At 43.6% G+C, this 27,178-nt stretch overlaps 1 protein-coding gene across 3 annotated transcripts in view; it reads left to right on the plus strand.

Annotated features, from left to right (window-relative positions):
- LOC109868952 (helicase ARIP4) overlaps window positions 1-27,178 on the plus strand; it is a 74,230-nt gene continuing 47,052 nt past the window's right edge. Inside the window, exons 1-2 of one of the 3 annotated variants that reach the window (XM_020458729.2) lie at window positions 1-135; window positions 15,178-15,366. In XM_020458729.2, the coding sequence (XP_020314318.1) occupies window positions 15,234-15,366 (133 nt within the window). In that variant the 5' untranslated portion in view covers window positions 1-135; window positions 15,178-15,233. Of the gene's footprint in view, window positions 136-719; window positions 825-15,177; window positions 15,367-24,699; window positions 25,172-27,178 lie in introns of those variants that run through there. The other 2 variants (XM_031803967.1, XM_031803968.1) reach the window with 2 other exon arrangements.

The following is a 27,178-nucleotide window of genomic DNA, read 5'->3' on the forward strand; positions in this document are numbered from 1 at the left end:
CGTCGTTGCTCCTCAAGAAACTGATGAAAGAAATCTCAACCTGTATGTAGCAGAAAATGAATTGACAATTGAATGCAAATTAATTGACCATTTCATGCAAATTATTCAAGACATTTCACGTAGCGAATGCGAAAGGTAAGGGTACTTTTTCGTTTGCATGCCAAATGTAATTGTGGGAGATGTCATTGTTAAAACATTTGTCGTGTTTCGTCTGCCCAGTGTGTCAACTGTGGACAATGGGAGCCTAGTGCACATCATCCGTGCTCAGACTGCATTGTCATTGCAGTGAGTGCATGTTATGAAACGTGTGCTTTTTCATAAGCCTTACAGCAAAGCAGTGTAAATTGAATATGTTTCATTGTTGTCATTCTATCTACAACAGTCAAATAATAATTCACTTCAGTGGCATTGCTTGCTGAAGTGTTGACTGAAATGTATACCTACGTCAACCTTAGCTGACTAAACTCAACTCCATGGTGAAGGACGTTTCTGATTAACTTCATCAACTGAGTTGACCAGGCTTTGTGGAATTCAGCTCCAGGTACACTTCCAAAAATGTAAATTTAAGGAACGCTTGCCTTGTACATTTGCCCTCTCTAGTTGTCTGCCTTTCTTTATTTGCTGAAATCCAAACTTTTTTAAATTAAATATTTAATCAAATACTACCAACTCTTTCCTTGTTGAGATTGATTTTGGCACATGCGCATTCACGCTGAGTTGCGGTAACAATGAGGAAACAGTTGGTTGTATTTGATGTGTTATTAAAAATTATGGATTTCAGCAAACAAAGCTATGCAACTACAGATTACAAGCATAAGTACAAGGTAGGCGTAAGCGTTTCATAATGTTTACATTTTTAAAAAGTATTGACCTTGGGCAAATACAGTAGATGTAGTTGGAGCTGAATTCACCATAGTCAGCTAGTTCAATCTTTGGTTTTGGTTGTTGTTTTTTGCTGTGACATAACTAAAATCATGCATGTTCTTATCTTCTGTAAATCTTTTTTTATATGTAGTCTTATCTGCTTCTGCAAGATTTGTACCATTTATTTTTGGGGAATAAGAATTGTGACTTGCCACAGATTCCACTTTGTCATCTTTAAAAATATCTAAAGGTGTCTAAGGTACAGTATGTTGTGCTGAGGGATTGGGCTCTTTGCCCTGGTCACTTGGATTAACTACTGGTTCTTTTGTTGAAGGGAATTCAAAGACATTTGCTTAATTTCCCCTTACATAATGTATCCAATGAACTCTACCCAGTCCCAAACCCAACATGAACTGTTCTGTGAGCACTTGGGGAAGATGAAACAGTCTTTTTAAGCTGTCACACCTTGTTCTTTTTAGATTGCTCTTGTAACGTTTATTTTTGTTGGCCAATTTGTCTTCAATCTGCCATCGGTTCCATGTGAGTCCATTGTCATGGTGAGCAGACATTTATTATTTCTACAGCAGTTAATTTGTTTACTTTTAATCAACCACTCCATTGATGTTGTGGTTAGTGTCTCTTCTTATCCCCTTGGCTCACACTGAAAAGTCTTAACCACACAACACAGTACACCTTTGTGCTCAGAGCGTCTATTCTCTCTGTCTTTTCTCTGGAGCTTGTCGCTGAGCCACCTCAGTGAGGTGTGTCTCAGAGCAGCACACAGATTCCAGGTTTGATCTATCGGGAACATTTTAAATGGCCTTCTCCTTTCAGAAGGTCCGGGGGTGGCTGCTACTGGCACTCCTTTGCTTGCGCACTCTGTTCCTGCGAACAGGCACAGAGGGAGACCTGCAGGCGAGGGAGGGTGTCGTGACACAGCCCAAATGTCTCCTACACACTCCCTCGCTCCCGGCCATCCCGAAATGAGGAGCCGCACTCTTCTTTCCTTCTCCTGCCTTGAACTCTCCAAACTTTGAACTCTGTCCCTGTCTCCTCCTCATCTTCTCTTAATCATGAAGTTCATGCACTTTTCTTTCTCTCGCCCACCCAGCAGGCTATGTTCTTACGTCCCTGTTACAGGTGTAAAAAAATACATGTCTAGAGAAATGTATGTATGCATGCGTGTATGTATGCACGTATGCATGCATGCCTCTGATGAGCTGGCTCCATTATTTATGGACCCATGGCCTGTACATACTGTACTGTACTAGTCGGAGTGGAGGGGCATTTATTTATTTTTGCTCTGAAAAGGACTAGCCTATTAAGTAGAAATCAAAAGGCGAGCAGAATGTGTGTCTATCTAAACTCAGCAAAAAAAGAAACGTCCTCTCACTGTCAACTACGTTTATTTTCAGCAAACTTAACGTGTAAATATTTGTATGAACATAAGATTCAACAACTGAGACATAAACTGATAATGTGTCCCTGAACAAAGGGGGGGGGGGGTCAAATCAAAAGTAACAGTCGGTATCTGGTGCGGCCACCAGCTGCATTAAGTACCGCAGTGCATCTCATGGGCTTTGCCAGTTATTGCTGTGAGATGTTACCCCACTCTTCCACCAAGGCACCTGCAAGTTCCTGGACATTTCTGGGGAGAATGGCCCTAGCCCTCACCCTCTGATCCAACAGGTCCCAGGCGTGCTCAATGGGATTGAGATCCGGGCTCTTTGCTGGCCATGGCAGAACACTGACATTCCTGTCTTGCAGGAAATCACGCCCAAAACGAGCAGTATGGCTGGTGGAATTGTCATGCTGAAGGGTCATGTCAGAATGAGCCTGCAGGAATGGTACCACATCAGGGAGGAGGATAACGCACAGCGTTGAGATTGCCTGCATTGACAACAAGCTTAGTCCGATGATGCTGTGACACACCGCCCCAGACCATGACGGACCCTCCAAATTGATCCCGCTTCTGAGGACAGGCCTCGGTATAACGCTCATTCCTTCAACGATAAACGCGAATCTGACCATCACCCCTGGTGAGACAAAACCGCAACTTGTCAGTGAAGAGTACTTTTTGCCAGTCCTGTCTGGTCCAGTGACGGTGGGTTTGTGCCCATAGGCGACGTCGTTGCCAGTGATGTCTGGTGAGGACCTGCCTTAAAACAGGCCTACATTATGCGTTCCTGGTGTAACTCAGGCAGTTGTTGTTGCCATCTTGTACCTGCCGCGCATGTGTGATGTTCGGATGTACCGATCCTGTGCAGGTGCTGTTACACGTGGTCTGCCCCTGTGAGGTCGATCAGCTGTCCGTCCTGTCTCCCTGTAGCGCTGTCTTAGGCGTCTCACAGTACGGACATTGCAATTTATTGCCCTGGCCACATCTGCAGTCCTCATGCCTCCTTGCAGCATGCCTAAGGTACATTCACGCAGATGAGCAGGGACCCTGGGTATCTTTCTCTTAGTCTTATTCAGAGTCCGTAGAAAGGCCTCTTTAGTGTCCTAAGTTTTCATAACTGTGACCTTAATTACCTACCGACTGAGCTGTTAGTGTCTTAACGACCGTTCTACAGGTGCATGTTCATTACTTGTTTATGGTTCATTGAACAAGCATGGGAAATGGTGTTTAAACCCTTTACAATGAATATCTGTGAAGTTATTTAGATTATCTTTGAAAGACAGTCCTGAAGAAGGGCTGTTTCTTATTTTTTTGCTGAGTTTATATATACACAAAAATCAAGCCATGAGGTTGAATGAATTGTCCGTAGAGCTCTGAGACTGAATTTTGTCGAGGCACAGAGCTGCCTCTTCCCAAAAATTCCTGAAGCATTGAAGGTGCCGAAAAACACATTGGCCTCCGTCATTCTGACATGGAAGTTTGGAACCACCAAGACTTCTGGGAAAATGATGCTGGGAAAATTGTTTGCCGCCCTATTGGACTCCCAATCACGGCCGGATGTGATGCAGCCTGGATTCGAACCAGGGACATTAGTGATGCCTCATGCACTGAGATGCAGTGCCTTAGACCACTGCGCCACTCGTGAGCCCCGAAACTTTCCAGGACAAGCATCTCTGCAGCACTCCACCAATCAGGCCTTTATGGTAGAGTGGCCAGACAGAAGCCACTCTTCAGTAAAAGGCACATGACAGCCCACTTGAAGTTTGCCAAAAGTCACCTAAAGGACTCTGACCATGAGAAACAAGATTCTCTGGTCTGATGAAACCAAGGTTGAACTCCTTGGCCTGAATACCAAGTGTCACTTCTGGAGGAAACCAGGCACCGCTCTTCACCTAGCCAAAACCATTTCTATGGTGAAGCGTGGTGGCAGCATCACACTGTGGGTATGTTTTTCAGCGGCAGTGACTGGGAGACTAGTCAGGATCAAGGGAAAGATGAACGGAGCAAAGTACAGAGAAATCCTTGATGAAAACCTGCTCCAGAGCTCTCAGGACCTCACACTGGGGTGACTGTTCACCTTCCAACAGGACAACAACCCTAAGCACACAGCCAAGACCACGCAGGAGTGGCTTCGGGACATGTCTCAATGTCCTTGAGTGGCCCAGCCAGAGGCCGGACTTGAACCCGATCAAACATCTCTGGAGAGACCTGAAAATAGCTGTGCAGTGATGCACTCCATCCAACCTGACAGAGCTTGAGAAGATCTGCAGAGAATGGGAGAAATTCCCCAAATACAGGTGTGTTAAGCTTGTAGCGTCATACCAAAGGCTCAAGGCTGTAATTGCTGCCAAAGGTGCTTCAACAAAGTACTGAGTGAAGGGTCTGAATACTTATGTAAATGCTATATACTGCTCGCTTAACCCGGAAGCCAGCCGCACCAATGTGTCGGAGGAAACACCGTACAACTGGCGACTGAAGTCGGCATGCATGCGCATGGCCTGCCACAGTCGCTAGAGTGCGATGGGACAAGGACATCCCGGCCAGCCAAACCCTCCCCTAACCTGGATGACGCTGGACCAATTGTGCACCGCCTCATAGGTCTCCCCGTCGCAGCCAGCTGAAACACAGCCTGTTATCTTACCATTCTTTTCTTTTTACTATTTTCTACATTGTAGAATAAGTGACGACATCAAAACTATGAAATAACACACGAAATCATGTAGTAACCAAAAAAGTGTTAAACAAATCAGTGAGTCACGTGGCTTGCTATATAAAATGGGCATTCAGTTACTGTTCGTTTGAATGTTAGGTCACTCACTTTGCCCATTCTAAGTGACTTTGAGGATGGTATGATCATCGGGGCCGAGTACAACATTCGTTTGCAGAACGCCATCTCGGAATGCACAACTCACCGGTCGGTCCTTGTCACGGATGGGTTATTGCAGTAGACGACCACACCTGGTTCGACTCCTATCAGCTAAAAACAAGAAGTTTTTCCAGTGGGCACAGGATCACCAACACTGGACAATTGAGGAGTGGAAAAACATTGCCTGGTCCGACTAATCCTGGTTCCAGGTGGCTGGTCTCAACAATCCCACAGGTGAAGAAGCCGGATGTGGAGTTCCTTGGCTTGCATGATTACAGGTGGTCTGCGGTTGTGATGCCGGTTGGGCGTACTGCCACATTCTCTAAACCATTTCTCTACCATAAGCCTCCAACGTTAACCTCCAATCATCTAGCAACAGCTCTGGTGGAAATGCCTGCAGTCATCATGCCAATTGCACGTTCTGTCAACTTGAGACATCTGTGGCATTGTGTGGTGTGACAATAAAGCACCTTTTGGGTTTCGGGGCTGTTTAAATGAGAGCTCTGTTTTTGCTTGTTGGCTGCTTGTTTCTTGAAATAATTAGTTTAAAAAATGCTGAGGCTAAGATCATTGATAATAGCCTATCCCTCGGACACTTATCAGGCTGCTTATTTCAATGTTTTAAGGGAGACTTTAAAAAGAATCCTCCAACACCTCACCATTCACAACTTATAAACAATGTATCTTTTCTTTGATTTACTGTGTGTGTGTGTGCAGTGCTCCCACATCTCAGTTTTGGTTTGTGTGGGTCACTGGATATGAAGCCGTGTCTGTCTGGTGAGGGAAGGTGGGTGTCTGTCCTTATCTAGGCTACAGCACCACTGTTGTTGATGTTAGCAGGTGATTGTTGAGCAGAAACTCTGTCTGTGCACACTAACCCTCACGTAGATATGCGATCCCAGAACACTCCCTTTTAGATGTATTTTCCTGTCCACACCTGTCTATTAGGGCTGGGATGATACCAGTATTGCCATATCATACCCATTTTTTTTGGGGGGGGGGGGGGGGGGCTGTTCGGCCACACTTTAGTAAAAAAAATCTTCCGGCAAGCCGAAGTCATTAGCCAGGGTCTTACGCCCCTTGCCAGTGAGTTGGTCAGCAGTAGGGATTCAACGAGAGACGACTTGTCCTCAGGCACATTTTTTCACTTGAGAAATACTGCACCGAGCATTCTAGTCAGATGAAAAATTGCGCAACAAAATTGATGACAGATTGCTTGAGTTATCTTAGATTAATTCAAACTATTTTGAGGAAGTGTATACTTTCGGTGTCTCAAAATGGACAAACAGAACTATTGCTGCTTTTTTTCTTATTTTTTAAGGGAGTATGTGAGCACACTCATTCTGTTCACCTTGCCGAACTAAAGCATGCTGACGCCTTAAGAGTTGAATATCTCTGGTCTATTGTGTCCCTTGACTCCAGTGACCCAGTGAAGTTTTTCAATAAATTGTTATATTTGTAGCTACTTTTTAAGTAAATATACCTGCAGTTAACTTGTGATACGAAGGAGATGGGTGAAAGGATTTTTAAGCCTTGAGACAGTTGAGACATGGATTGTGTTTGTGTGCCATTCAAAGGGTGAATGTGCAAGACAAGAGATTGAAGTGCTTTTGAACAGGGCATGGTAGTAGGTGCCAGGCGCACCGGTCTGAATCAAGAACTGCAACGCTGCTGGGTTTTTCACACTCTGCATACAATGCCTTCAGAAGGTATTCATACCCCTCGACTTATTCCACATTTTGTTGTTACTCGGGCTGTTACGGTGACCGTATTACTGCCACACCAGCGGTCACTAGTCATAATGACAGTCAAATTCCACATGACTGCTTAGTCATGGTAATTAGGCTTCTCCAAGCTCTGCTGCTGCTGGTCATTAGTAGCCTAGCGAAGTTGCTAACTGCCTGGTACTCAGCACTCTATTGTCCCTCATCACTCTGACATCAAATGCAAATGTAATCGAATATCTAATTAAACACTTAATGAGAGCCCATGAGCTCATGTTGCGCAACATTTCTATAGGCTATGCATATAGAGGAGGATCCCATCAGCTTTCTATAGGCTAGGCCTACTATTTATTCTCTCAACTTTCCTAATATTAATCACATTCCTTAAATTTACAACAGGAGTATAGCCTACCTGGCTGGCATGAAAATAAATCACCGTGAAATGTGTCCTCCATTCGCCATTTAAGTGAGAAGATGGCATGTTTTGTTTTCTGCTGCCCCTGTTTTGAGACGGGTGCATGTTAATGGTCCATTCTAAATCAAAACTAATTTCATGCATATATTATCTAGTATATGTAAAGTAGGGTTGTCCCCGACAAAAAAAATAACTTGACCAAAAGTCACTTGCTCTTTCGACCAATCGATGGCTCAACATGTTTAAACGTGTATTTTTCCATATATAGACACACCCTATGTGTTTTAATAAAATCAACTAGATGCATTGAGCTTGTCTGAGGCTTTAAGCTTACTGTTTGATGCCTCCAGGGTGCCAGAGATCTAGATAACCAGAAGGGGAAAAAACTTACCTTAACCTGACCCAACTCTCCTGAAGTTAAAAGGCAACACGAGGACATGCAACATTTCTCATGTGGAATGCCAATTTATCTTACCATTTCTACCAATCTGCATGCCAGTTATGATTTTCAGATTCACATTTTCATGAATGTTTCATTTAATTTGTCTTCATAGCTCAATCATTGTAATGTGGTTCATCAAAATTCTATCTAAATGAAAATTTTACAAACCTAAAAAGTAACTACGGTTGCCAACTATGTAAAAGTAGCCTACATAAAGCCAACAAATAATAACATTGCAGCCTGCAGGTAGAAAATATCCTGATAATTAATATGCTATAAATCACATTTGCTACACATGGCCTGTTTGCAACGAATTTTAAACATTCTATCAACTATTAACTTGGGTGTGGCCGATGCTTGCACTAGCGAACTTGCAACATTTTTAAAAATATTCTGGGAACAGCTGTAGGCTATTTGTGCAAGGTATAAGAAGCAATGCTTGACTTGTGCAGGAGCTCAAACAGTAGAACATTTGAGGTGAGGTGAGCTCCTGCAGAATATAGAATATTAACTCAAAAGTTTTGCGGAGCTCCTCCACATAAATATAAACAGTACCAGCACCCAAAATGAGTACCTGAACCTATTTCAGTCCAAGTCCAGCACTGATAAGAAGCCTATTTTATGAAATTTCCACTGAATCAGAGCATGACATTTTTCCCTTTCACTCTGAGTGGTTATCGAAAAGAGAGAGCTGGAAAAGAAATTCAAATACATTGAGGAAATATTGTCATTCTCAATGGATGTATAAACAGACTTTGTTTGCTTGCTATTTGAGGTGAGGTCATTAGTGGTGGTGTGTTAAGCCAATCAGAAATAGTATCAGGTCTCCAAATAAGTGCATTTATATGACTACATTTGCATCCAGGCCAGGAAGCCTATTGGCCTACGTCTATGCGTGCACGTACTTACTCAACATTGACAGGAGCGCTCCAAACAAAAGACAATTACAAAACTGGTAAATGGAATTATATAAACCAAAACTTGTTTCTCAAAGTGTAGTATAGGTTGTGTAGTCTGCAAACAACGTGTCCACTCTGACAATGAGAACGGTAAAATACTGGCATTATAATATATTGAATGTATTATCAGACATTACCTGAACCGAACAAATGGTAATTGTACTACTGGTGATATATGTAATGGGGAATTGATATGCCCTAACCATCGAACGCGAATAATTCACACAATGAAGTTATGAAACAATGAATGTGCACATATTGGCGGGAGAGAGCGCATTCTGGAGAGAGACGTGCATTGTGCAGCCACACTCCCCTTCTTGGACTGTGCAATCCCCGCGGCTTCCTCAATGGATTAGTTCACTGAGATGGGCAAGAATAAGACGGGTGTCTTGTGTGCAATTAATAATGCGCTACTGCTCAACTAAAACAATCGACCAGTCTAATAATTGGGGTCAGCCCTAGTCTGTAGGTCTGCTCCTGCAAGTAAATGGTGTGTTCTAAATGTTAGCCTTGTGGTATAGTCTACTTCCAGATCTGCCTCTCTCCGTTCGCACTTATGTAAGCTGCATTGCATCACAAGGGGTGATTTTATAGTTTTTCCCAATATGTAAGTCCCAAGTGCAAAACATTTTTTAGGCTCTTTACAAACCCAGTTACCAGAGACTTAATGTGTAGGGCTTTACAAGTAGGACACTGCTCAAAAATACACTGCTCAAAAAAATAAAGGGAACACTTAAACAACACAATGTAACTCCAAGTCAATCACACTTCTGTGAAATCAAACTGTCCACTTAGGAAGCAACACTGATTGACAATAAATTTCACATGCTGATGTTGTGCAAATGGAATAGACAACAGGTGGAAATTATAGGCAATTAGCAAGACACCCCCAATAAAGGAGTGGTTCTGTAGGTGGTGACCACAGACCACTTCTCAGTTCCTATGCTTCCTGGCTGATGTTTTGGTCACTTTTGAATGCTGGCGGTGCTTTCACTCTAGTGGTAGCATGAGACTGAGTCTACAACCCATACAAGTGGCACAGGTAGTGCAGCTCATCCAGGATGGCACATCAATGCGAGCTGTGGCAAGAAGGTTTGCTGTGTCTGTCAGCGTAGTGTCCAGAGCATGGAGGCGCTACCAGGAGACAGGCCAGTACATCAGGAGACGTGGAGGAGGCCGTAGTAGGGCAACAACCCAGCAGCAGGACCGGTTTGGCGGTGGGTCAGTCACGGTGTGGGGTGGCATTTCTTTGGGGGGCCGCACAGCCCTCCATGTGCTCGCCAGAGATCCACAAGGGGCCTGAGATCCTCAGACCCCTTGTGAGACCTTATGCTGGTGCGGTTGGCCCTGGGTTCCTCCTAATGCAAGACAATGCTAGACCTCATGTGGCTGGAGTGTGTCAGCAGTTCCTGCAAGAGGAAGGCATTGATGCTATGAACTGGCCCGCCCGTTCCCCAGACCTGAAGCCAATTGAGCACATCTGGGACATCATGTCTCGCTCCATCCACCAACGCCACGTTGCACCACTGACTGTCCAGGAGTTGGCGGATGCTTTAGTCCAGGTCTGGGAGGATATCCCTCAGGAGACCATCCGCCACCTCATCAGGAGCATGCCCAGGTGTTGTAGGGAGGTCATACAGACACGTGGAGGCCACACACACTACTGAGCCTAATTTTGACTTGATTTAAGGACATTACATCAAAGTTGGATCAGCCTGTAGTGTGGTTTTCCACTTTAATTTTGAGTGTGACTCCAAATCCAGACCTCCATGGGTTGATACATTTGATTTCCATTGATCATTTTTGTGTGATTTTGTTGTCAGCACATTCAAATATGTAAAGAAAAAAGTATTTAATAAGAATATTTCATTCATTCAGATCTAGGATGTGTTATTTTAGTGTTCCCTTTATTTTTTTGAGCAGTGTATATAAATATTTTACTGAAAGCTGAAGTCACTCCTTTCTTGATGAACAAGAGGAATCATGACATTGACAAAATATACTGTGTATATATAAGTATGTGGACACCCCTTCAAATTAGAGTATTTGGCTATTTCAGCCACACCCGTTGCTGAAAGGTGAATAAAATAGAGCACACAACCATGCAATATCCATAGACAAACATCAGCAGTAGAATGGCCTTACTGAAGAGCTCAGTGACTTTCAACGTGGCACCGTCATAGGATGCCACCTTTCCAACAAGTCAATTCATCAGATTTCTGCCCTGCTAGAGCTGCCCTAGTCAACAACAGAACGGGACTGCTGAAGCGCGTAGCTCAAATAAATTGTCTGTCATTTGGGGAGTTTCTCCCATTCTTCTTTGCAGATCCACTCAAGCTCTTTCAGGTTGGATGGGGAGAGTTGCTGCACAGCTATTTTCAGGTCTCTCCAGAGATGTTTCTCATGGTCTGGGAGACTTTAGGTGCCTTTTGGCAAACTCAAAGCGGGCTGTCATGTGTTTTTTTCCATCTGGCCACTCTACCATAAATGCTTGATTGGTGGAGTGCTGCAGAGATGGTTGTCCTTCTGGAAGGTTCTCCCATCTCCACAGAGAAACTCTGTCAGAGTGACCGTTGGGTTCTTGGTTACCTCCCTGACGAAGGCCCTTCTCCCCCTGATTGCTCAGTTTGGCTGGGCGGCCAGCTCGAGGAAGAGTCTTAGTGGTTCCAAACTTCTTCCATTTAAGAATGATTGAGGCCACTGTGTTCTTGGGGACCTTCAATGCTGCAGGATTATTTTGCTACCATTCCTCGACACGTTCCTGTCTTGGAGCTCAGACAATTCCTTCAACCTCATTGCCTGGTTTTTGCTCTGACATGCACTGACAACTGTGGGACCTTATATAGACAGGTGTGCCTTTCCAAATAATTTCCAATCAATTGAATTTACCACAGGTTGACTCCAATGAGGTTGTGGGAAGGATGATTAATGGTAACCAAGATGCACCTGAGCTCAATTTTGAGTCTAATTGCAAAGTGTCTGAATGCTTATGTCAATAAGGTATTTCTGTTTTTAAAAAAAATGTATACATCGCTTTGGCACTATAGGGTAGAGGTCGACCGATTACGATTTTTCAACGCCGATACCGATTTATTGGAGGACCAAAAAAGCAGATACCGATTAATCGGCCAATTTTTTTAAATAAAAATTTAATAAAACATTTTAAAAATGTGTTTTATTTGTATGAATGACAATTACAACAATACTGAATGAACACTTATTTTAACTTAATATAATACATCAATAAAATCTATTTAGCCTCAAATAAATAATGAAACATGTTCAATTTGGTTTAAATAATGCAAAAGCAAAGTGTTGGATAAAGTGCAATATTTGCCATGTAAGAAAGCTAACGTTTAAGTTCCTTGCTCAGAACATGAGAACATATGAAAGCTGGTGGTTCCTTTTAACATGAGTCTTCAATATTCCCAGGTAAGAAGTTTTAGGTTGTGGTTATTATAGGAATTATAGGACTATTTCCCTCTATACCATTTGTATTTCATTAACCTTTGACTATTGGATGTTCTTATTGGCACTTTAGCATTGCCAGTGTAACAGTTTAGCTTCCGTCCCTCTCCTCGCTCCTCCCTGGGCTCGAACCAGGAACACAACAACGACAACAGCCACCCTCGAAGCAGCATTACCCATGCAGAGCAAGGAAAACAACCACTCCAAGGCTCAGAGCGAGCGAGTGACGTTTGAAATGCTATTAGTGCACGCTAACTAGCTAGCCATATCACTTCGGTTACACCAACCTCATCTCGGGAGTTGATATGCTTGAAGTCATAAACAGCGCAATACTTGACGCACAACGAAGAGCTGCTGGCAAAACGCACTAAAGTGCTGTTTGAATTCATGTTTACGCGCCTGCTTCTGCCTACCACCGCTCAGTCAGATACTTAGATACGTGTATGCTCAGTCAGATTATACGCAACGCATGACACGCTAGATAATATCTAGTAATATCATCAACCATGTGTAGTTAACTAGTGATTATGATTGATTGTTTTTTATAAGATAAGTTTAATGCTAGCTAGCAACTTACCTTGGCTTACTGCATTCGCGTAACAGGCAGTCTCCTTGTGGAGTGCAACGAGAGAGAGGCAGGTCGTTATTGGACTAGTTAACTGTAAGATTGGATCCCCCTAGCTGACAAGTTGAAAATCTGCCCCTGAACAAGGCAGTTAACCCATAGTTCCTAGGCCGTCATTGAAAATAAGAATGTGTTCTTAACCGACTTGCCTAGTAAAATAAAGATTTAAAGGTGTAAAAAAAAAAAAAATATTGGCAAAATCAGTGTCCAGAAATAAAGATTTCCGATTGTTATGAACACCTTGAAATCGACCCTAATTAATCGACCATTCCGATTAATCGGTCGACCTCTATTATAGGGTATTGTGTGTAGATTGCTGATTTAATTGGTTGTATTTCATCTATTTTAGAATAACGCTGTAAAGTAACAAAATGTGTGCAAGTCGAGGGGTACTTTCCTAAGGCACAGTATTTAGTGGAGCCAAATATTTTTGAATAGCCTCTGTTTGAGTGTTGCACAAAACAGTAGCCTAGGCTATTGTCAGGCTCTGTGTGTCTGTGTGCATCTTGTGATTGGTTGTAGGCCAACGACACATTTATTTCATATTCTTTTCCTCAGCTCTTGCCTAAGTATGTTTTGGTTATTAATTTTTTTGACCCCTCTAGATTTTTCCATCTTGGTATTGTTTGCTCAATTTCACATCTCGTGGCCTAAAATATTTGTTGTTCAAAATAAATCTGTGAATGAGAATAGCATATACTTTCATAATTATTCCTATTTAAAAGCTGCGACTTTAGGACGACAAACACTATTAGACTAGTTTAAAAATACTTGTGGTTCGCCACGGCAAGAAGGGATCTTTTGGGGTGGGGGGCCTCGCATGCATAATTTCTGGTGGGCGACACATTGTTCAAAGTTCTTATTTGATTTGTATGTATATCTATCTTTCATTATTACCTTAGGCCTCCCATCTTCACTTTCTGCGAGCTTATAGTAGCGTGGCTATCTAGCACCCATTAAACTGAAAGAGTGACTTAATAGGCCAAGTCATATTCATGTCAAATGGAGAGAAAATGGAACATTTGGGGTCCTACAACAAGACACCGGCGCGTCCGCTATAAAAATAGACTGACTATTGACCCAGATCATCTGACACTTTAGAGAGAAAAAAAGAAACATTTTCTGACCGGATATTTTGTCCTGCTTTGGTGACTACATTGTTCTCTTGCTTTGTGTAAATATAAAATGTGTTGATGTAGACTATAGCAAATAGAAATGTAGGCAATTTACTCCATGTCAAGCATGCACTGCCTGATCCAATTCTGATCGGAGTAATTGTTTGATATTGTGATTTCTTTTTGTTGTAACTACAACGACTATAGATTTGATCTATTATTCTTTTTACTTGCCCCGAACAAGCCTTAATGTCAAGCTATGTTGTGAGGACATACTTTTTAATACTTTATTTGTGTTCTTATTGAGGTAACCCTGCCAACTAAGAGGTAGCGCAAGACTGCATATTCCATAACATAAGGCTAAGCTAGGTAGGTGAAGAGAGTCTCATGACTACAGAATTGTTCTCAATCTTGAATGCCTCCTTCCTTATTGCAGAATAGGCTATAATGTAGAATAAAGCTCCTTTTTACTCGAACAATAACATATAGGCTAGGGACACATGTGCATACACTCACATAAAGTGAATCAACAGCCTAATAAAGCAATATTCAGCAGCACCACAACACCATCCTGGCTGGCCGGGACTCACACTGCTGAGGGGGCAGTGTGAGGAGAGGAGCAGTGTGGCAGAACACGGCCTTGGTGTTGGAGGACCTGTGTGTGTGTGCTCTACATCAGTGGTTCCCAAACTTTTCACTTGGGCCCCCTTCCATCAATGGAGATCATCCCAGTATCTCTACTTGCACATTCATCTTCTGCACATCTATCACTCCAGTGTTTAATTGCTAATTGTAATTATTTCGCCATTATGACCTATTTTATTGCCTTACCTCACTAATCTTACTACATTTGCGCACACTCTATATAGACTTTTCTATTGTGTTATTGACTGTACGTTTGTTTATTCCATGTGTAACTCTTCTGTTTGTGTCGCACTGCTTTGCTTTATCTTGGCCAGGTCGCAGTTTTAAATGAGAACTTGTTCTCAACTGGACTACCTGGTTAAATAAAGGTGAAATAATGCCTCTAGGGGATGCGCCCCACAGTTTGGAACCACACTGTCTTGGAAACATTAAGGATGGGAAGGTTGTTGACATGTGTGAAGATGAAGTCCATGTTGTATGGGTGTTGTACAGGGCTTTGAGCTGTGTGTTTTCAGTTATCCCTCTGCAAGTTTAACAGTAGTGTGTTCATTCATTCAATAGTTATTTTTATTTGCACTGTACGACAACAAACACAACTGTGTAGGCTACATTTTATGCCAAAGCAGTGTTCAAATAAGAAGTGTGTGTGTTGCAGGTGGCCTGTGTGTGTGAGGATGCCTAGGTAATGCCTCCGGGTGACAGAGGGACACCATGTCTGACAAGGGGATCTCAGGAAGAGACATGGAGCCCCACCTCCTCAACAGTGAGGAAGAGGAGGATGAGCTGGAAGAAGAGGAGGTGGAGAAGGATGAGAACAACGGAGAGGATGAAGTAGACTTCCCTGGTAGGTGGAAACTGAAATAAGACCGACACACACAGAGATGAATGTTATCTAAAGAAATGCTATCACTAGAGCTGATATGACAGTTTCATGGTATGTCCAGCATGGACAGGGTTAACTATGATGCTTATACAACAGGTTTTTGATGGGAGGGAAATGATCTGTAATTGAGGAGTTGCAGGTAAACATGAGTGATGTTGAACTGATTTTGACAAGTTGTTTTAATACAGTCTTATCTCCTCAGTTGTGTTGGTTCTGCTTTCTGATTGTCTAACAGCATCTGCACAGTTTATTCAGGGTAGTCTTTGGTAGCATAGATGAATCCTGTCTAAACTCTGTTCCTCTTCAAGAGAGGTCGGCTGTTGAACGTGGAAGAAAAGAGAGATGGTTGAGTAGGATGAGGGGAAGGGGATATGAAGAGGATGAGGTAAAGGGGTATGTTATTTACCTCTCCCAGCCTCTGCGCTGCTCGCTGGGTTGTGGTGACATTCACACAGCCGTTTCTGGGTATGTTACACAAGAGCGTTATGAAAGACTGCCCTCTACCCCTCCCATTCTCTTGGTCTGTGCAGCTATGCCTCGTTCAGCCCCATAGTGCCACTGCATCCTTGCAGCACACATGCGCGCAGCTACATTGTTAGGCATCAGTTAGGTTTTGTTGTGGGAAGGAATAATAGTTTGAGCCTGAATCTGTGTTCTCTGTTCTTTTTGTCATGCTTTCTAATAGAAATATTTGGTTCACATGTAGGCTAGCTAGTGTACGTTGACTCTAGTCAGTGTCAGACCTTACGCACTCGCTCACACTCCTACCTACTTTTTCTCACACACACATGCCGACACACATGCCGACATACACAAGTCACATACACGAACATGTATACAGTTGAAATTGGACGTTTACAAACACATTTAAACTCAGTTTTTCACAATTCCCTACGTTTTAATCCTAGTAACAATTCCCTGTTTTAGGTCGGTTAGGATCGCCACTTTATTTTAACAATGTGAAATGTCAGAATAATAGTAGAGAATTATTTATTTCATCATGTTCCCAGTGGGTCAGAAGTTTGCATACACTCAATTAGTATTTGGTAGCATTGCTTTTAAATTGTTTTACTTGTGTCAAACATTTCAGGTAGCCTTCCACAAGCTTCCCACAATAAGTTGGGTGAATTTTGGCCAATTCCTCCTGACAGAGCTGGTGTAACTGAGTCAGGTTTGTAGGCCTCCTTGCTCGCACACGCTTTTTCAGTTCTGCTCACAAATTTTCTATGGGATTGAGGTCAGGGCTTTGTGATGGCCACTCCAATACCTTGATTTTGTTGTCCTTAAGCCATTTTGCCACAACTTTGGAAGTATGCTTGGGGTCATTGTCCCTTTTGAAGACCCATTTGCGACCAAGCTTTAACTTCCTGACTGATGTCTTGAGAGGTTGCTTCAATATATCCACATCATTTTCCTACCTCGTGATGCCATCTGTTTTGTGAAGTGCACCAGTCCCTCCTGCAGCAAAGCACCCCCACAACATGATGCTGCCACCCCCGTGCTTCATGGTTGGGATGGTGTCTTTGGCTTGCAAGCCTCCCCCTTTTTTCTCCAAACATAACGTTGGTCATTATGGCCAAACAGTTCTATTTTTGTTTCATCAGACCAGAGGACATTTCTCCAAAAAGTACAATCTTTGTCCCCATGTGCAGTTGCAAACTGTAGTCTGGCTTTTTTATGGCTTCGTCCTTGCTAAGCGGCCTTTCAGGTTATGTATGTATGTATGTATGTATGTATATATATGTGTATATATATGTGTATATATGTATATATATGTATATGTGTATATATATATATATACTCGTTTTACTATATATAGATACTTTTGTACCCATTTCCACAAGCATCTTCACAAGGTACTTCGCTGTTGTTCTGGGATTGATTTGCACTTTTCGCACCAAAGTACGTTCATCTCTAGGAGACAGAATGCGTTTCCTTGAGTGTTATGATGGTTGCGTGGTCCCATGGTGTTTATACTTGCGTACTATTGTTTGTACAGATCAACGTGGTACCTTCAGGCATTTGGAAATGCTCCCAAGGATGAACCAGACTTGTGGAGGTCTACAAAAAAAATTCTGAGGTCTTGGCTGATTTCTTTCGATTTTCCCATGATGTCAAGCAAAGAGGCACTGAGTTTGAAGGTAGGCCTTAAAAATACATCCACAGGTACACCTCCAATTGACTCAAATGATGTCAATTAGCCTATCAGAAGCTTCTTAAGCCATGACATCATTTTCTGGAATTATCCAAGCTGTTTAAAGACACAGTCAACTTAGTGTATGTAAACTTCTGACCCACTGGAATTGTGATACAGTTAATTATAAGTGAAATAATCTGTCTGTAAACCTGTGTTCGAAAAAAGACTTGTCATGCACATAGTAGATGTCTTCACTGACTTGCCAAAACTATAGTGTGTTAACAATACATTTGTGGAGTGGTTTAAAACAGAGTTTTAATGACGCCAAACTAAGTGTATGTAAACTTCCGACTTCAACTGTATATACATGAACAAAAATATAAAAGCAAACATGTGAAGTGATGGTTTCATGAGCTGAAATCCCAGAAGTGTTCCATACACACAAAAAGCTTTATTCTCTCAACTTGTACACAAACTTGTTTAAGTCCCTGTAAGTGAGCATTTAAGCCTTTTGTCAATATAATTCATCCACCTTAAATGTGTGGCATATCAAGATGATGATTTAAACAGCTTGATCATTACACAGGTGCACCTTGTGCTGGACAATGAATGGCCACTTTAAAACGTGCAGTTTTGTCACAGAACACAATGCCACAGAAGTCTCAAGTTTTGAGAGAGCGTTTAATTGTCATGATGACTGCAGGAATGTCCACCAGAGCTGCTGCCAGATAATTCCATGTTAATTTCTTTACCATAACCACCTCCGATGTTGATTTAGAGAATTTGGCAGTACATCCAACCTCAACCGCAGACCACGTGTATGGCGTAGTGTGAGCAAGTGGTTTGTTGATGTCAAGGTTGTGAACAGAGAGCCCCATGGTGGCGGGGGGGTTATGGTATAGGCAGACATAAGCTATGGACAACGAACACAATTGCATTTTATTGATGGCAATTTGAATGCACAGAGATAACGTGACGAGATCCTGAGGCCCATTGTCACACCATTCATCTGCCTCCGTCACACCATTCATCTGCCTACATCACCTCATGTTTCAGCATGATAATGCACAGTCCCATGTCTCAAGGATCTCTACACAATTCCTGGAAGCTGAAAATGTCCCAGTTCTTCCATGTCCTGCATACTCACCAGACATCTCACCCGTTAAGCATGTTTGGGATGCTCTGGATCAACTTGTGGCAGCATGTTCCAGTTCCCGCCAATATCCACTGTAAACGATCAAAACCCGGCAGCGAGTTTAAGAAGTTTTTATTGATTAGCATTAGTTCCCGCCAATATCCAGTAACTTCACACAGCCATTGAAGAGGAGTGGGACAACGTTCCACAGGCCACAATCAACAGCTTGATCAACTCTATGCAAAGGAGCTGTCGCACTGCATGAGCCAAATGGTGGTCACACCAGATATTGACTGGTTACTCCACGCACCTACTTTTTATTTTTTAGGTATCTGACCAACGGATGCCTTTCTGTATTGCCACTCAATTGAAATCCATAGATGAGTGTCTTATTTATTTAATTGTCTGATTTCCTTTTATGGTCTGTCCCTCAGTAAAGTCTTTCAAATTGTTGCATGTTGCTTTTATATTTTTGTTCAGTATAATAATAACAAAGTGCATTGACTTGTTTCAAATAGGTTTTTATTAAGAAGCAAATCCATGTAAACAAGAGTGCAAAGAATTGTGATCTCCCCTTTTTTCATAGGCATAAGACAACAGTAACATCCTTTTAAACAAATGGATGCATCAAACAATACAACAAATGAAAAGGGAAAGAAAAGGAAGAACCAGTAATGGAGTAAATACGATAGTGACATTTCTTAGTTTGATAACCTAATGTGACAATCCTCTCCAATCTGACATTTTCTTAGATTGTGTACTAGACTAATATTTAGAGGTAATAACTTGAATGATAGTAAAGAAATGCTACTGATAATAACAGTGTAAAGGTAATAGGGAAGTATGCGCCAATTCCCCAGAACGATGACCGTGTACATTGGTCTGGCCAATTACGATAACCTCAAATTTCAAGACCGTCACAGCCATGCCATCCTTAGTATACCCCAATGTGCTGTTGATACAGAATCTATCTGCGACAACTTGTCTGTCACAGGCCATGGAAGATGGAGCACTACACACACAGGAAGCTTAATGCATAAGAACATGTGTGACTTAAATGGACATATTCATCTGGGCTCTGAAGTTTCTTTGGTGCTCGTTCTACCTCCCTCCCTATTTCCCTCTCCCTCGGATAATGGTCACAGACTGTCACCTATGCCACCTGCTCTGCGCTGTTTCTGTCATCATAACAACTGGAGCCTGGACGCTCGCTCTCTCCCCCTTTCTCTCGTGTGCGTACTTATATTCTCTTCCTCTCCCTGTCTTTTCTCTCCTACCAATCCTTTTGCTGCTATACCTTACCAACGCTCCCACAGGAAGTTCAGTTCCCACTTATCTTCTTTCTCTTCTTCCTCCCATCCCCCTCTCCCTCTGGTTCCCTTGTGCTGGTGTGAGAGCTCAGTCATGTAGCAGCAGCCCTATATGAGGTGCTATGTTTGTGCCCTCCACCGTCCCTCTGTGCTGTGGCGCTCCACCGTCCCTCTGTGCTGTGGCGCTCCACCGTCCCTCTGTGATGTGGCCCTCCACCTTCCCTCTGTGCTGTGGCCCTCCACTGTCCCTCTGTGATGTGGCCCTCCACCTTCCCCCTGTGATGTGGCCCTTCACTGTGCTGTGGCCCTCCACCTTCCCTCTGTGTGTAGTTCAAAACAACACTAACAGCCGGATGGAGGCAGGGGGGAAAGTATATTTGGGGTAGCAGCTGAGGTTAGACGGACAGAGAGGTGTCGTGCCATAAGCAAAGCATAGCATGATTGACTGTGTGAAGCTGAGGGACAGACTGACATGCTGCAGGCAGGGAGAGAGACCAGAGGAGAGGCAGGCAGGCAGGGAGAGAGACCAGGGGAGAGGCAGGCAGGCAGGGAGACATGCAAGAGGGCAGTCATGGATAGAGGCCAGAGGTCGACCGATTAATCGGAATGGTCGATTTAATTAGGGCCGATTTCAAGTTTTCATAACAATCGGAAATCGGTATTTTTGGGCGCCGATTTTTGCCCTTTTTTATTTTTGACAACTTTATTTAACTAGGCAAGTCAGTTAAGAACACATTCTTATTTTCAATGACGGCCTAGGAACGGTGGGTTAACTGCCTTGTTCAGGGGCAGAACGACAGATTTTTACCTTGTCAGCTCAGGGATTCAATCTTGCAACCTTACGGTTACTAGTCCAACGCTCTAACCACTCTAACCACCAAGGTAAGTTGCTAGCTAGCATTAAACTTATCTTATAAAAAACAATCAATCATCACTAGTTCTAACTACACATGGTTGATGATATTACTAGTTTATCTAGCGTGTCCTGCGTTTCATATAATCAATGCGGTGCGCTGTTGCGAAAAAGGACTGTCGTTTGCTCCGTGTACCTAACCATAAACATCAATGCCTTTTCTTCAAATCAATACACAGAAGTATATATTTTTAAACCTGCCTAATTAGCTAAAAGAAATCCAGGTTAGCAGGCAATATTAACCAGGTGACATTGTGTCACTTCTCTTGTGTTCATTGTACGCAGAGTCAGGGTATATGCAACAGTTTGGGCCGCCTGGCTCATTGCGAACTCATTTGCCAGAATTTTACGTAATTATGACATTGAAGGTTGTGCAATGTAACAGCAATATTTACACACAGGGATTCCACCCGTTTTAGATCAAATACGGAACGGTTCCGTATTTGTTTTTGAAATGATAGTTTCCAGATTCGACCATATTAATGACCTGAGGCTCGTATTTCTGTGTGTTATTATGTTATGATTTGATAGAGCAGTCTGACTGAGCGATGGTAGGCACCAGCAGGCTCATAAGCATTCATTCAAACAGCACTTTCGTGCGTTTTGCCAGCAGCTCTTCGCAATGCTTCAAGCATTGCGCTGTTTATGACTTCAAGCCTATCAACTCCCGAGATTAGGCTGGTGTAACCGATGTGAAATGGTTAGCTAGTTAGCAGGGTGCGCGCTAATAGCGTTTCAATCGTGACTCGCTCTGAGACTTGGAGTAGTTCCCCTTGCTCTGCATGGGTAACGCTGCTTCGAGGGTGGCTGTTGTGTCCCTGGTTCGAGCCCAGGTAGTGGCGAGGAGAGGGATGGAAGCTATACTGTTACACTGGCAATGCTAAAGTGCCAATAAGAACATCCAATAGTCAAAGGTATATGAAATACAAATGGTATAGAGAAAAATAGTCCTATAATTCCTATACCTACAACCTAAAACTTCTTACCTGGGAATATTCAAGACTCATGTTAAAAGGAACCACCAGCTTTCATATGTTATCATGTTCTGCAAGGAACTTAAACGTTAGCTTTCTTACATGGCACATATTGCACTTTTACTTTCTTCTCCAACACTTTGTTTTTGCATTATTTAAACCAAATTGAACATGTTTCATTATTTATTTGAGACTAAATTGAATTTATTGATGTATTATATTAAGTTAAAATAAGTGTTCATTCAGTATTGTTGTAATTGTCATTTATTACAAAAAAAAGGGTAGGGTAGCATGCAGGGGGAGAGGCAGAGGGGAGGAAGGCGGGCAGGGAGAGAGGCAGAGGGGACTGTATGGGGCTCCCCACCCCCTGGTTCCTGTGAAGCGGCTCCCCCACCCCCTGGTTCCTGTGAAGCGGCTCCCCCACCCCCTGGTTCCTGTGAATCGGCTCCCCCACCCCCTGGTTCCTGTGAAGCGGCTCCCCCACCCCCTGGTTCCTGTGAAGCGGCACAGAGCTGCAGCATGTGTCAGGGAACAACAGGAGCCATTAGTCAAAAATGTAGTTTGAAGAATAGTCAAGGGGGTCTGAGAGCAGCTGAAAATAACCTGGAGACAAGACCAGGGGGAGGCTCTGTAGAAGGTCAAGGGTGTGTGTGCGAATGTGTGTTTTATGTATGCGGGACCATGGATATGCAGCCAGAAGTTCTAGTAGGTTTAAAGCACCTTGTTACAGCTCAGAGGGCACAGGGCTGGTTCCTCTGCCCGGCAGAAGCTCCTGTTTCTGGGTCAAGTTGAGTGTGTGAGCCGTCTTTGTGACCTGGATATTGGGTGAGTGAGGGAGCAAAGGTGACGGGGACCTAGAGGCACAGCCTGGCCTGGGAAGAACCATCATGAGAACAGACTTTGTTCTCATGACCGGGGGGGGGGGGGACCACATGCTTCCCAGCGGAACAGTTCGGTGGAGTTGGTGCATATATCATGACCACATTTTGTGACATCTGCTAGGGTTTTGTCGGCTGTTCGGGCACAGAAAAACATTTCTGGACGCAAGCTGAAGTTTATGCTCCTTCGTCGGTGATTGGTCGACAGAGATTCTTCAGTAAAGTCTGTTGTCATTCAACGAGAGCCGACTAATTTTCATGCACATTTTTTCATTTAGTAATACTGCACCAAGCATCTTAGTTGGATGTAAAATTGCGTGACTAAAACGGCATAATGAAAATGTGAAAATTAACTCATGAAGTCTGTCATTATCTTCGATTAATTCTGACTTTTGAGGAAGGGTATACTGGCTACGGTGTCTCAAAATTGACAAACAGTACTATTTCCACTTTTTCATTTCTTTTTTCCCCCCAATTGTAGGTCTTTTAAGGGAGTATGCGAGCACACTCGTTTGGCTAGCCGAGTTCAGTTCGGTTGGCACCTAGGCCCTAAACGAAGCTGACTCTTTAAGGCTGTCATTGTCAAGAAATAGCTGCTCCCCATTAAAGACAACACCTCTTTTAAGAGTTGAGTTTAAGTGTTTTTTTTGTATGTGTTGTCTGTGTGTATCTGTGTTGGTTGGTGGTAATAGCAGGGAAGTCTGTCTGTATAGCAGTAAACAAATCCAGCACATTGTTTTGCCCCTGCTTTTCTTTTGCTGTGTCACTCAACAGGAACATTCTGATATGGATTTGAATGTTTATCAGTGTCAATTACCCAGTTCAGCCCCCTTTCATTTTCTGAGACTGTTTATGTAAACAGAGAAATGTGAGCTAAGATACTTGAGAGAAGTAAAGGCATGTCTATGGAGATGCGTGGGAGAAATGGCCTACTCTTTGGGATGAGAGAAGACTCCTGTATTGTCAAGCTAGCAATCTTTATAGGGCTGCTTCTACCTCTTCTTTCCCCTCCCTCCCACCCTCTCTTGTTTCTAGCTCTTTCCTCCACAAGGGGAGGCTGGGGAGGGGATTGTAAAGATGTGTTTTTAGTGTGAGTGTTTGTAAAGTGATCCGGGTAAGGTGTGTGTTTGGAATGGTCCCGGGACCTGGCTCCACTACGTTGTTGAGCGCCCTCTCTTACTTTTTCCTCAATCCATCTGTTCCCTCTGTCCGAATGAACTCTTACCTCCATTACCTAAGGCAGCCTCACTGAGGAGGGGCCTGCTGACTTCATGGTGTCAGTTGGTGGGGCGACTGGAAGGGGTGTTTGTGACGGCCAGACAGAGCTGGGCTGCTTTCAGCCCCTCATTGTTTTATAATTGTCCCTTGTGGCTGTGGCTCTGCTTACAGAACCATGCTCTCAATACTCTGGAAGTCTGGGGCAGTATGGCAGAGTGGAGCTGATATGGATACTCTGGCTTGGCAAGAGGACAGAGATGAGACCCATTCTAGAGTAGGAGGATATCACTGTTTATACAGAGGTCATGGGGAAAAGTGTCTAAACCTGTTTTGGGGGTTTGAGGTCTTGGCTAGGAGGAGGTGGAATCTTGACTAAGGGGGAATCTCGCTTTAGCAGTAGTTGAATAGCCGTGGAGGGAGGTTTCATACATTTTATTTTATTGTCTAGTTTTGGTCCACTTTTTCTTTTTCTCTGTCTTTCTCTTCTCCATCCTTCAAGAGTGCATATGTTTAGACGTGACATGTCATTTATCATTTGGCCACATCTACCTAACTACATGATGAAATATTTCCATTGCTACTCTGTCTTTCGAGCGCCCCTGCCTGCAGTCTCTCCCCTGTTTTACACGGCACACATGCTGCTCCTTCTGCCCAGTCGGCATCTCTGCTCTTACTCTCCCTCTCTTCCGTAGGATAGTGGTGTGCGTACATAGACAGCCCCCCTGACGAGGCCCCCAGCTCCACCATGAAAGGTTATGTAATGAGTTTTTAGTAGAGTTTCCTGGTTGTCAAGAGCCTGACTCGACTCATATTGCCGCTTAGGACAGGGATGAGCTAGCCTACTGCCACTCACTCATCCTGTCAATCGGTTAGTAGGGGAAAAAACTCTTCAGATAAACCGGTAACGCCAAAGACCCAAAAGTAGAACAAGAAGCCAGGTTCTGCCTTACAGCTTGTAGGCAAAGACTTTTCTCACTCGAGGAAGTGAGTTAGTGAGTTTTCAGAGCAGACGGCAGTAGTCAGGCCACCTGTTCCCCCAGCCTCAGAGACCGGTAACAGAGAGATTGAGCAAGACGACACAGAGAAGCGGGGAGTAGCAGCATCACCACCACACACCCTCTACAAGCTTTTGGGACACTCCACACACCCCTCACGGAGATTCTAAGCATGCTGCTGCTGGAGGAGTCGGAGACCTTTGCAGGTAGGTGACCCCCTGAACCCTGCTGGCACCCTGATACTCCTTGGTGGGTGGGGAGTGTCACTGACTCTTGGGACAGCAGCAGGTGGGGGTGACGTGATGACTGAGGTGGACACTGAGGCTGAATCAAGGATTACCGGAGAAAGATGTGTAGATTAATAATTTGTTGTTAGTGAGAAATCTGGATGATGATGAAGAACCAGGGTGTTTTACATTGTAGTGCAGAACCGGGGTGGTGTTTTACATTGTAGTGCAGAACCGGGGTGGTGTTTTACATTGTAGTGCAGAACCGGGGTGGTGTTTTACATTGTAGTGCAGAACCGGGGTGGTGTTTTACATTGTAGTGCAGAACCGGGGTGGTGTTTTACATTGTAGTGCAGAACCGGGGTGGTGTTTTACATTGTAGTGCAGAACCGGGGTGGTGTTTTACATTGTAGTGCAGAACCGGGGTGGTGTTTTACATTGTAGTGCAGAACCGGGGTGGTGTTTTACATTGTAGTGCAGAACCGGGGTGGTGTTTTACATTTGTTGATGATAACCGGGGTGTTTTACATTGTACTTACTGTCTGTGAATTGGAGTTGTTTTGTAACAGTGTGCAACAGTGTTATATAACGCTCCCTACTTATGCATCAGTTTGACACCAGCCATCCTTTCATTCAATCTGTTTGTCTCTCATTTGGTCTTTCTCTCTTTCATGTTGTTCTCTGTTAGGAGCGCTCAGATGTTTTATTTGATGTGGAGGCTCTTTGACCGTTTCTACGGTAACCTAAACAGGTGGCAGTGGGAGGATTTAGTGTTCGATGAAACGGTACTAGTCAGTCTGAATGGGTGCAGCACGAGGAACAACATATGGTAAACTACAACAACAAACATGTATTTATATACTATAGAACACATCACATGAGGGATGTGGTTACCTTCTTCTAAGATTGTGATTTACTGGTAGCCTGTGTTTGTCTCCTTTCTTATTGTTTCTGTCCATTCCTCTGGTTGTGGTAGTTGATTGGGTTGACAGTTATGTTGTGATCAGTGTGGCCACTTCTAATGGGCATGGGGGAGTTGTCTATGTCGACCACATTACCTTTATATATTGTACTCATTTAGCACAGTGTTTCTTGAACTCGGTCCTGGCGCCCGGATCATCAAGCTTGGATTATTTGAATCAGCTAAGTAGTGCTAGGGCAAAAACCATACGTGGACCCAGGGGGGAAACCATGTTTTAGCAGACCTCTTAACCCTAATTGCTCCTGTAAGTATCTCTGGATAAGTGCCTTGCTGAAGAGCACGTAGACAGATTTTTCAGCTAGTTGGCTCGGGGACTCGAACCAGCAACCTTTTGGTTACTTTCCCAACGCTCTTAACTGCTAGACTACCAGCTGCCTGGTTAACAACTCTGTCACGATCACACTTTGTAGAACGCTCTGACAATGTCCCCAACATGTGATCTGCTGAACAGAGATCCTAGGATGTGTCCTGATGATTCGAGGGTGTCACTACACTTGTCACTACACTTGTCTACCCTACAATGCCAAAACATGTTATTTAACACCTCTGCATTAACATGCTTGCATCCAAGATGAGCTGTATAATAGTGTGAGCAATAGATTCCGATTTCCCATGTTTTAAGTGAACCCTTAGCATGGTGGTTTCAGAGACAAGCCCCCCTCCCCGGTCAGAGTGGAGTGTTAGTCACACAACATGAGGGGTTATTGTTATAGAAGCACCCTCCCTGCCTTCTGCTGACCCGGGTCATGGTAATCTCTCCAGTCTGAGAGATACTGGCCAAGTATATCACTAGATCAGTCTCCGAACACTGGGGGTCGCACAGCCACGCGGCCACCCCCCTCAACGCTCCACTAACACTCCTCCTGTCCCTGTTCAACAGGGCTGTCAGGCTAGTTATGCAAGTCGTGTCCTCCTCTCCTATCCTCTGCAAGGCGTGCCCTTTGTTTTATTTATTCCACAATTAGTTTCAATTTTTTCGGAATTCATTGTTTTTTGCAGAATAG

This window comes from Oncorhynchus kisutch, linkage group LG24, assembly GCF_002021735.2.
Source record: "Oncorhynchus kisutch isolate 150728-3 linkage group LG24, Okis_V2, whole genome shotgun sequence".
NCBI classification, from domain to species: domain Eukaryota; kingdom Metazoa; phylum Chordata; class Actinopteri; order Salmoniformes; family Salmonidae; genus Oncorhynchus; species Oncorhynchus kisutch.